This window comes from Corylus avellana, chromosome ca1 (assembly GCF_901000735.1).
Source record: "Corylus avellana chromosome ca1, CavTom2PMs-1.0".
In the NCBI taxonomy this organism is placed as follows: domain Eukaryota; kingdom Viridiplantae; phylum Streptophyta; class Magnoliopsida; order Fagales; family Betulaceae; genus Corylus; species Corylus avellana.
Genome location: NC_081541.1, coordinates 50938181 through 50950016, shown reverse-complemented (window position 1 = coordinate 50950016; position 11836 = coordinate 50938181). Strand labels below are relative to the sequence as shown.

At 35.9% G+C, this 11836-nt stretch overlaps 1 protein-coding gene across 5 annotated transcripts; it reads left to right on the top strand.

Annotated features, from left to right (window-relative positions):
* The first annotated feature begins 205 nt into the window (after positions 1-205).
* LOC132182662 (uncharacterized) lies at positions 206-10249 on the top strand. Of its 5 annotated transcripts, none has more exons than XM_059595970.1 (11): positions 206-436; positions 4324-4565; positions 5193-5249; positions 5339-5406; positions 7658-7868; positions 7946-8046; positions 8673-8748; positions 8841-8900; positions 9011-9061; positions 9241-9319; positions 9985-10249. In XM_059595970.1, exons 2-11 carry the CDS (start codon positions 4485-4487, stop codon positions 10065-10067), a joined length of 867 nt encoding a protein of 288 aa, XP_059451953.1. In that variant the 5' UTR covers positions 206-436; positions 4324-4484; the 3' UTR covers positions 10068-10249. The 5 variants fall into 5 exon arrangements, with proteins under 5 accessions (XP_059451953.1, XP_059451984.1, XP_059451961.1 ...); XM_059595978.1 differs by lacking the exon at positions 206-436 and adding an exon at positions 1311-1370; XM_059595985.1 differs by lacking the exon at positions 206-436 and adding an exon at positions 1321-1339.
* The last annotated feature ends 1587 nt before the right edge of the window (positions 10250-11836 follow it).

Sequence of the window (11836 nt, the reverse complement as noted above, 5' to 3'; positions counted from 1 at the left end):
TGTTAAGTCATTTAACAAAAAATAAGTTCAGAGACTAAAATGTTATTTAAACCTATTCTATGGACTTATAAATTATTTTTTAAACAGAGTGATTTGTAAATTAGGCCAATACAGTGACCAATTTTGCATTTATCACTTTTTTTTTTAACAAGAGTCACAAGAAAAAAATAATAATAATAATAAAATGCCGAAATGAAGAGGACGACGCGGTTTCCTTGACACGTCTCTCTCCCCTGCTCTTTCTTTTCCCTTCTCCATCTTCTACCTTCTTTGTTCTTCTAGCCCAGATCGATAGAGAATCGGGAGAGAGAGAGAGAGAGAGAAGAACAACACGAGAGAGTGATGCTGTGGGTCGAGTGAGAGTGTGGCTCGTGGAGAGGAGGAAATACACGGTGAAGCCTAAGAGGAGAGATTTCGGCCATGGAAGCAAGAAAAGGTAAACCTCTAGATTTACTTCTTTGATTTCGTTATACCCGTTGGATTTAGAGCTAGATTAATTTTGGGTCTCTTGGATGTGAGCCGATTATTGAAGTTGAGTATGGGTTTTTGTTTGAGTGTGGATTTTTGGGGGCCTCGGTTGGAGATGACCGAATGGGTTTTGTTTGTTGAGCGTTTTGATTCGTCTCAGACCCTTGGTTTGATGAGTTTCGTTGATTCGGTGTTTTCTTAGATTGAACAATTGGGCTGTTTCTCGTGTCCCTTTTGAGCTGGCCGAATTGTGGTTGTATGGTTGGGTTGATTCTAATAAATGATAATTGTGGTGGCTGTTGGGTATTGGATTGTTGGATATGGTTTAGGTGTTTGGCTTGTGTCGGTTTTGCAGTAATGAGCGGGCTGATTGGAGGTACTATGGTGATTTGATGATTAAACAATTAATGCATTAGTTTATATATATTAAGTGGTTAAGGGTTCAAGGGTTCAAGGGCCTTAGTAAATTAGGCTTAGTTTAATAAACACTCTAATTATATAAGGACCAAGTATTCTTTACTAACTTAAATAGGGAAACTATAAGTTTGGAATTCAAAGATTGAATTCCTTAGGTGTATATAATTAATAACCAAGATAACACAAAGTGTAAGAGTAATAGTAACCTTAGATGTTTTGGGCTAATGTAATTAGTTAGAATAAGACCTTAATCAAGTTGGTTTATATAGGACTAAGGTGCTTAGCTAGTTTTAGGAAGTGAGAAATGCTACGTAAGAGTTTGCAGGTAGCTATATGTGTAATAGTGTTTAGAGTTTAGTAGCTTAATTGTGTCTAACGATGCAATTAATTGCATGCACGTAACACGAGATTGGAGGCTTAGGACTGAATTTAGTCTTCCAATGTATAGTATGAGGTGAGTGAGAGTCCCTTGCGGTCTACTATAGGTAAGTATAATTACTTACTGAGAAATATACTACTTTTAAATGCTTTAAGGATTTAAATGTTTTATAAATGAAATGCTTATTGAAAAGAGAATGGATTTAAAGTGTTTTAAAGTGTGATATTAAATGTGATAGTCAAGCTCATTATTTTGTGAAGTAATATGACTATATGTATGTTTGATGACTTTACCTGTGTTATTAAATATGTTGTGAAATGTTTTGAACAAATGTGTTATGAAATGATGTTGAATGTGGTATGTCTATGAAAACAAAGAATGTGTTGAGATAAACTAATTATAGGATCACCAATGAAGCAAAAAAATAGCAGAATAGAAAATAACAATCAGTCACACAAGACACCAAGATTTAAGTAGTTCGGCTTAACAAGCGTACATCCACTAGCGGAGACGATTCAGGAGAAATTCACTAACGAAAGGATGGAGCACAAAGAGTAGTACAAACAAAACTAGTCAAACCCGAAAGCCCCAATACACCCAAGCTCACAAACACACAAAAGAGAATTAAATTAAAAAAGAGAAATTAATCTCTTAATTCTCTAAGAGCTGCTGCCCTCTCACTTTTTTTTCTCTCATGAAGCCACTGCCTCGCACGGAGCTGCTGCCAAGCTCTTTCTCACTTTTTTTCACACACAACACTGCAGCACACCATTTCACCAAAAAGACCGAATCTATATATAGTAGTAGGCCAAGAATGCTTCTCTATGAAGCAAAGTCAAAATCCTTCTTCTTGCAGAAAGCTGCTGCCCTCTCATAAATGCTACTCAGCCAAAGTGCTTCACAATTAAGGAAGCAAAATCCTTTCTCATGAAGAAAGCTGCATGTGAGACAAAAGAAGTGAGAAATTGGAAAAAGTAAACAATAAAAGGATGGGGCTACCATGACTTGTGAAATACAAGGTCATTATCCAACAGAATGTGTATGTTTTGTGAAAATGGCATGATGTTGCATGTGGGTGATGATATGGAAATGTGATAATAATGTCTAAATGATTAAATGAGAATAATACATTAATAAATTGAGATGCGGTCCACAATGCTGTATACTTATTGATGATGATATGTGATGTGGTTTCATCGTACGAGTGGATGCGGTTCACTGTGCGGAATGAAATGGTATAAAAGACTTAGGGATTTTGTCCCTACCAGCCATAAGCGTGTAAGTCAAAGGGATGCGGTCCCTTGTGTGAGGTTATAAAGGGATGGATCATGGAAATGAAATGTAAAGGAATGAAAATGAAATGGAATGGAAATGAAAAGGAATGAAATGTAAGTGAATGAAAATAAGAAAAAATGAAAATGGGAATGGAATGAATGAATGCGTGCATAATATATCTTTTATGGATTTATGTTAATGTTTTATGATGTAATTTTTGAGGGATTTCATGCTACATGTGTCAATATGTATATGTGACTGAATGGAACATAGCATATGTACATTGTGTTTATGTGTTTATCTGGTGTTTTCTCGCTTAAATATGCTCATATGCGTGTGTTTCGCTTGAGGCTGTGGAATGCATGTAATATATGTGCATAACTAGGGGTGGGCAAAAACCAGCCCAATGGGTTACCCCCTTTTTTTTTTTTTTTTTTTTTTTTTTTTTTCAGCGGGTACCCACCCCACCTTGATCCCCCCCGCATAAGTATAAAAACTAAAAAACCCTAACCCTAATCTATTCAGCCTTTCTCTCTCTATTCTTCTATCGCCGTTCCCGTTTCTCTCCCTCTCGCTCTCTCTCGTCTCCCTTGGTCTCTCTCTCTCTCTCTGGTGTGTTCTCTCTCTCCGTCTCTCGTCTGCTTCTCTCTCTAGTCTACGCTACTGCTCCACCTCCTCAGACCATGGGCTGCTACGCCGCTCCCACCTCCACAGACCACAATCTTGTCGATCCAAGTTTTTTCCTCTCTCTCTAGACCTCTTTCATGAATCATTCTTTGGTTTTGTTTGTTTCTCAGGGTTATGCATTTGTAGGTTTGAATCGTTTGATGTAGGGTTGTGTTTGTTTCTCGGGGTTCGGAGAGGATCTAACGAAAAGACGAAAATGGAGGAGAAGAAAGAGGAAAAGAAAGAAGAGAAGCTGATGGAGGAAAGAAATGAGGGGATCTGGAAAAGAACCTGCAAAACCCGCACCTATTCAACCCACCCCGCAATACCCGAACCCACCCGGATATTTTTCATTGTGCTCGGGTGGCGGGTTGGAATTTCCAAAACCAGCAACGTGCGGGGCGGGTGAGGAAAAGGCCGATACCCGCCCCACCCCGACCTGCGCCCAGTCCTATGCATAATTGAGTTATATGATATATTAAAATTATGTTATGACTTAGATGGTATTGTATGTACATGTTTCTAGTTGAGATACGAAATATGTAGATAATCTCACAGCTAAGATAATATGAATTAGATAGGCTTGTATGTGTATGTTTTCAAGCAGGTGATTGGAATGTGCCCATACAGTTCCAGCTAAAATAGTAGCTGTTAATAAACTCTACGATGTTTACTTCAGCAACTACGAAATGCTTTAAACTTATTGTATAATAAAATGTGGCTGTTATTGTAAACTCTTGGTAGAAACTTAAAAGAACGGCTCAATGCTAAAATCAGTAAATTCTTATACTGCTGAGAAATGTGGACTCATGTATCCTCCTATGCTATTGTGGTGGTGGTGATTCCCAATGGCATAGACATTGTTGTTGATTGCAGGAAAAGTCGTCCTGTATCGTTGATCGAGTTCGTGCTTAGATGTCATCGAAGGAGTACTTCGAGTTGCTAGTTGTTGAGGCACTGACTTAAACTAAGCCAGTCTCTCCTTATGTTGTATTGATGCCTACTTGTACATAACAATTGCATTATCGATGTATTGTCATTGAATAATTATATAGAAGCTTTGGTTAGTTTTCTTGATATGTTTATAAGGTCAATTTTAATGTAAAGATTTATTACAGGTTTTCCGCTGCCTTGTTTTATAAAGGATATAGAAGTAGCATCGGGTGGTTTATTGAGAAAAATTTTCCACTTTCGCCCTTGAATTTAGAGTGGGGTGTTACAGATTGAATCGATATCAGAAATATAAAGATCAGTGAGAGTTAGGGAGAAAACTGAGATTATGTCATTGGATCCTCCCCCTTTCCAGGAAGCAGCACGCTGCGACGTCTGCAAATGCAGCTTCAACACTTTCAGGCGTCGGGTAAGACTAAATTTCTGGTTTGATTGTTAGTATTTCCGTTTCAAAAGCCGCTAGACATGCAATTCAATTGATAATTCCGAATCCCTTCAATACTTACCGAAACTATAACGCTTATAATGCGATTGTTTGAACAATGAATTCTATAGATTGATATCTAGATATCGAGATGTGTGCTTATGGCTGCTGTGGCACCCCAAAAATTGTTCTCTAAAGTCGCTGACTCGACCGTAAGCCCATGAGATTTGCACAATTTTCTTTATTACAACTCAATACTCACTTAAGAGTTCCTATTATAGAATTAGCCATTTAGATCAACAAATTGATGCACATCTTGCCTACAAGTGTTGAACTCTTTAGATTTCTTATCAACTGTTGGGTGCAAAACATTGTATAGGAGACCTTGAAAAACTTGTCAATTTTAATGCTTTAGGGTTTCCAGTTTGTATAATACATTCAGTATTGATAAATGCACCTCATATTATTCGTGTTGCCTTTAGCCTTGAACTCTTGTTGTCTTTGTAAATTGAACATGTTAATATTGTTAGGTATATGGATTTCAGAATTTGGACTGACTTCATCTCTCTCTCTCTCTCTCTCTCTCTCTCTCTCTCGCTCCTCATTTGGCAGCACCACTGCCGATGTTGTGGGAGGACGTTGTGCCATGAGCACTCATCAAATCAAATGGTATGATTTTTTTTCGCTTTTCTTACTAATATTATTGTTTTAGTAGAAATATAACCAATAGCTAATAACAATTCTGTGCACAAATTCAGGCTTTACCACAACTTGGCATTCACTCGTTTGTTAGAGTTTGTGCTGACTGTTATAACGACTCCTCTCGGTAAATACTCTCTTTTGAACTTGATGTAATATTAATTAGAATTACTGCTTTTTTGTTAAAGAAATCTGAGTAGAAACAAAGTACCATCTTTTTAAGATGAAAAATTTTGTAGAGTACATTGAGATGTGATAGCAGAGTCTTTTTCTAGTAATTGTACTTGTTTGAGTTAGGAAATAGCTTACTGAAGCATCATGGAGATGTTTGAGGTTGCTAGAAATCTAATATGGATCAATTCAAAGTTAAGATTGACCTGAAGAATATCTCAGAATTGTGAATGCAAATTTTCTTGATGTGGTGATTGAGCACAAAGATTTTGGGTCACTCTATGGGCAATGAATTAGGGTATGCTTCTTGTAGTAGATTTTACCATTGTATTGGTGGGTGTAATGGAGATCATTGAACCTCACCAAAGATTGCCACGTTATTTGTTCCTCTTGATTCTTGGTGAGAACATTCTCTAAATTATTTTATTTTTTAAGGGGATGCTTTTGCATTCAACATGATCTGCTTGATAGGCTCATACCTCTGTTGTATGCACATGGATCCTTTTTAAGTCAGGCTTGCTAAAATTATGATCCTATGTTTTCTGTTGGAGTGGAGAAGTGCTACACATCCCAAATTTTCTTCCCAAAAGTTGATTCCTAAATAATGTGACACTATCTCATGAGATTTATTATTTTGATAAATTTGTTACAAACTCATGAGATGGTAACACATCATTTGAGAACCAATTTTTTGAACAAAAATTTGGGATTTTTAGCATTTTTCAAAGTAGAGAGGTCATTATACAGTGCTTACATCCTACAGATTTATGACCTTAATTGCGGAGAATATAGGGTTAACTTTAAAAGGAAGAAGTATGTCCCATTGATGTGGAAATTTTGTCTCATCAGAGCTTAAACTTCATTTTAGAGCAATTTTTCCAAACCAGCATCTTCATTGTATATATTAAATGGTTACATCATTCAACACCTTTTCAAATATTTGAGTCTTCTGTTTGAGTTAACCCATTCTCTATTCAGTTCCAAACATTCTTGTTGACAAGGCTACTTTGCTTCTTTGCATCTTTGCATCCTAGAAGCAAAGTTGGATGCCTTTAGGTGGGAGGATGACTCTCTCTGGATCTATCCTTGGAAAAAGTTCTTGCACGCTACTGGTTTTGAGTTTCCAATTTCTGGTCATGAGAGCCAAAGACGTGCTTCAGGATCTTTGCTTGGTTAATGTAACCTAGTCTGAGGCTATGTTTTTGTGCATACACAATAGTGTAGACTAGTCCACATTATTGCATATAAACTCTTATTTTTCTATTTATTTATTTTGCATGACCTTGGATTTTTAGAATTTTGATTTAGTTTAGGTGTCATAGATATTTGCATGACTTTGGTTATCTACACATCTAAATTGAACCAAACTTCATCTTCTTCTTCTTCTTCTTCTTTAACTTGTAAAAAATTAAAAATAAAAGAACTTTGGTTCAATTTAGATGTGTAGATAATAAGGTACGGAGAAAGGTAGTAAACCTAGATTTGGAAACTGAAGGTTGAAGGTGGAGTGCTTTTCTAGGTTTTTAGTCCTGTACTGGAAAACAATAGCCCAGGCTACTGATTAAGTACTTCTTGCTTCTGTGATGGAGTGGCCTGACAAGCATTAAGTTGCTATTTCACTGCAAAATGGTTCTGTTTCCAATTTGTTATTCCTAGAATTTTTGTGCCAAACCTGAAGAAATTGTAATTGCTGGGGAAGTTTATAAGGCATCCATCATCTTTCTTGTTTGTCTGATAATTAGTGTATTCTGGCCCTGCATCTTAATTCGAACAGGAACTTTATTAAAGTTTGCTTCTATCTTGTCAAAATTTGATTATGCCATTCCTGATTGTCACGCCCCTTCTCCTTATGCAATTGCATGGTACCTAATCTTTACTAACCCGATTGAATAGAGTTCATGGAAATCATCTCTCTCCATAGATCCTCTTTGATGTTTAAACTCAACTTCTCATTGCAAACTCTAAGTTTTGATCCCAGCCAGTCGTACTTTGAACATTTTTCTTAGCTTCCTAAATCTCTTGGCTAGATTACCCATATATTTCTTTGTTCACGCTTCCTGAAAGTCAAAGCTTGCATTTGCATGCTAGCTTGTATGGGATTTATTACTTTAAATATGCCTCAGCATGACAGCTTGTAAAGAAGCTTCTATGTTTCCTTTTAAAGCTTCAATGTAGGTACTTAAATTTTGAAATTTGTTTTGTCACAGATCTGGGAAAGTTGATCCACAAGCTTCTTTATATGGGGTTGATTGTGCAACAGATAGAGTTTCTAAATTAGACATAGGTACAGATATAAATTTGGAGGCTGGCCCAACTGCAGAGCATGACTCTGTGTCAATCATTTCAGAGTGCAAGTGCGGAATGCCTTTATGCATTTGTGAAGCTCCATCCCCTTCCACTCATGCACTTCCTCTGCAGGTATAAATTCTTTAATTTCATATTCATTTCCTATGTAGTCCATGCACCTTACAGATTTGTTTCCTTTTATTTGGCAGAGAAATACTACTTCAAACTTTACTCCTCAAATAAATCCAAAACCAAAGAAGACGGAAACTATTCCAAGGAATAGAGGTGCCACTTCTAACAACAAGTTGTGGTATGTTGCTTTTAAGGTCTAAATATCCAATCTCTGTTCTTCCTGACCTAGTGGATGCTTTTGAACTTTACTTTTAGTTTTATTATTATTTCTCTGTTAGGAGCATAAAATATAAAGTAGTGGTTCTCCACAATGTAGAGTTTGGACTCGAAAACTTTCTCCCCGCTACTATGATATTCTGGCCCGCATTGACTGACACTAATTTCAGTCCAGAAAAATTTTGAATTACCAGAAGATGATAAAGATTACTTTGTAACTGTTCTCTCAGCTGGATGGTTCTTCATGTCCTTCGGGTATATAGCTTTCCCATTTCTTTAGGGTACAAAAACTTTTCCTGCATGGAGGTGCATCACCCCTGTGATGTTTTGATTCTATTATAGTGACATTGTTCTTCTCTTTCCCTTTGTGCAAGAAAATAAAGTGATAAACCCATCTCCTTTAGACAATTATTATTTGTTTGACTTATCTATAAATCAGATACTTCTATATGCTGTAAGTTTGAGAAAGCGATCATGCTTCTTTTTTTTTTTTTTAATGATGTGTAGATTATAAACTGGTGATTTTTAACACATTGCTATTATGTTCTCTTACACTGTATGTCATATTAATTGGTAGTTGTTTCGCAGTTCTGTTTTCAGTCTTGGTCAAGTGGCCAATGATGATCTGAATAAACCTCAGATGGATTATGAACCTAATGGGGAGGTACATATTCTGGATTATTTATTTAAAGTCCAAACGGGCAGAAGGATTTAGTTCCCATGGATTATTTACTTAATAGCACGTGCTGTCCTTAGGGATTAAGGGAAGCTATAAAGAATGGTGACACTGCCGCAGTCAAGAAGCTCCTGAGTGAGGTATTCAAAACAGTAGAATTTTTTAATTTTTTAATTTTTTTTTATTTTTTATGAATAATTAATGTAAAAGTAGAATTTGAAAGTGCATTTATGCTTTATCACATTTGCAGGGTGTGGATGCAAATTACCGTGACAAACAGGGATTATCTTTGCTACATTTGGTACTTCTCTCTCTCTCTCTCTCTCTCACACACACACACTCAGGCATATGGAACATTTGCGAGTGAACAAGGGTGTGTGCTTGTGTTTGTGTGTAATATTTGCTTAAAACTTTAGATACTAATATTACTTATCAAAAGTAATGTTTGATACTAATATCAGAAGTAATTGGGTACTGTAGGCGGCACTTTTTAATCAAACTGATATAGTTTTCACACTCATGGAATGTGGAGCAAACATGGATTACAAGAATGCACAGGGTAATTGATCCTTGGTTCTCTTAGAATGTAAGTTTGATTGACTTGTTAACTAGTGGAGGTGATTATGAAAGGTTTCCGAGGCATGGCTGGGGATATTCAGGTTAAACGATTCCTGTACATACTAGATTGTGCATGAAGGTGTTCGCCAGAGATGCTTTGTAAGGTGTCTGAAAGTTCAATGTGTGGTTTGGTTTGCCTTGTCAAAGCAATCTGGGTGGGCTAGTGGGTTGAATTTTTCAGCTTGATTTGATAAAATCTCTCCAAAAAATTTGCCAAAATGTAGAAGACAAGCGGAAAAGTGGTGAGGGATCAGTATTTTCATATATATATATATATATATATATATATATATATAACTTGCACCCACTTTGCACATGGGTGCTGGTCCCTTGTTCACTCATTTGAGAAGGTTGTGCATATCGGGGGTATGTAGATGATAAATAATAATTGGTGTTACATTGAGGGCTAAAGTGGAATGTTCTCCTTTGTTTATTCCTTTTTCTTTTTCTTTTTTAACTGTATGTTGGTGGATTGCTATTATTATTGTCATTGTTATTGTTGTTGTTATGGTTATTATTATTATTATTAATTGGTGGAATACTGGTAGTTACGAATTGTTTAAAGCAGCCGATGTAGCTGTCAATTCTAACTGCTTGCTTCTTCAGGAGAAACACCATTAGATTGTGCCCCCGCTACTTTGCAATACAAGATGCTAAAGAAGTTGGAAGAAGCTGCAGGTCTGCATTGAGCGCATTTGAGAGTAATATATTCATTTTATCATCTAAGCTATGTGTTCAAGTTCTGTTACCCTTCAAGAAGACATTCGATAAACTGCTGGATGGCCTTGTACTAATATAATTATGGTATGCATGGTAGTAAACAAGGCTACAATTTTATAATGTTAAAGTTCACTTGTGCGGTGTATGATCATCATTTGTAGCAAAAGGTTTTCGTATTAAGATATAAATTATCTTCTGTTAGCACAGATAAGATTGAAATGGAGGCCGACTCATGGTATGCATTTTATGCGCCACCATGTAATATATATTGTTATATATTGTCGTATTTGGTGTTGCGGAAAGATATTAGGGCATTCACCTTTCCCTGTTTGTGAGTACATGCTGTAAATAACGCGGCATGGTGGGACAAGGGTCTATGATGGTTGGAGCGTTGATGAAAGATAATTTGTTTTTTCAGTGCTTTTCTTCTGTGCTTTTTAATGTTGATATTCGTTTAATTCATTCAATAACGGTTCAAACACTGATTAAGTTTACAAACTGACCTAGGCAAGGCAAGGGAAGCTTAACACTAGTATAATTTACTGATTATGCTTCGATTTGCTTTTGGAAGTTTCATTGGGCTTTTTAGTAATGTGTAAAAATGCTTCACTGTGACTTTGGAGATGGAAGATCGAAGTGACAATCTCCATGAATTGTAGAAGTTAATCAAGTAGTAAAGATGAGCTATACAACCTATGTTAAGAAATTGTAGAAAAGAGACCATTACCAAAGAAGGGCTATAAATAGAATATGAGATATTAAGCCGGCTCAGCCATGATCCAATCAAGTCTTCATAGGATGTTTAGATGCTCAGTACTTGGAAAGATGAAGCTTTTATAATATGTATTTTTTTTAGTGTCGAAAATGGACTTGAGAAGAAGTTTGTTGGATGGATTAGACAGCCTCACTGGCCCTCACAGGGGCTGCTGTTTTAACTGTAGATGGCAGATCGGGCTGAGGCAGTAGCGTATTGAACTCTTGCAACTTGCAAGCAGTGGTGGTGTTAGGATTTTTATTGGGGGAGTCGAAAACAATTTTAATAAATAAACGTAAGGTTGAACAAAAATTATTAGGGGAGTCAAAAACAATTTTAATAAATAATCGGTTAACAAAGTATTTTCTGTAGATATTCTTTCTGGATTTCGTCTCTATTATCATTTAAGTAAGGATTTTTTAGCAGATTTGCTAAATTTAACTCGACACAAATTCGTTTAAAATTTGATTGAAATTTAGGGAATCATTGTTGTTCTCCCTAATCTCATGTAAATACAATTATATATATCATATAATTAAAATATGTAACAAACACTATATATATAAACATTTTAAATATAAAAAGTTTAATTACATATCTAAAACTATTTTTGACAAATTTAGCTACATAAAACTCCAACAATCCTTTTAAGTAAACTTTTTAGTTAAAATATCTTTTTTTTTTTCCTTCCTCCCGTTGTACTTGTAAAATAGTATTTTTCTCTACATATGCTAGAGTGAACTTTCAACATTATAGGCTGGTAGCAGAATCAGGATCTCCAGCAATGGCTAGGGAATTGCTTATGGGTTTTTTTGTTAATTTGGACCGTTGGATTCATCCAATGGTCTAAATCTCGCCACGTGTCCTATTTCAAAAGATATAATAAAATATTATATATTTTAAAAAATAAATATAAAATAAAATAATTAAAAATTAAAAAATTAATTTAATAATATGGGGTGGCTGGCCACCCCATTTTCCCCC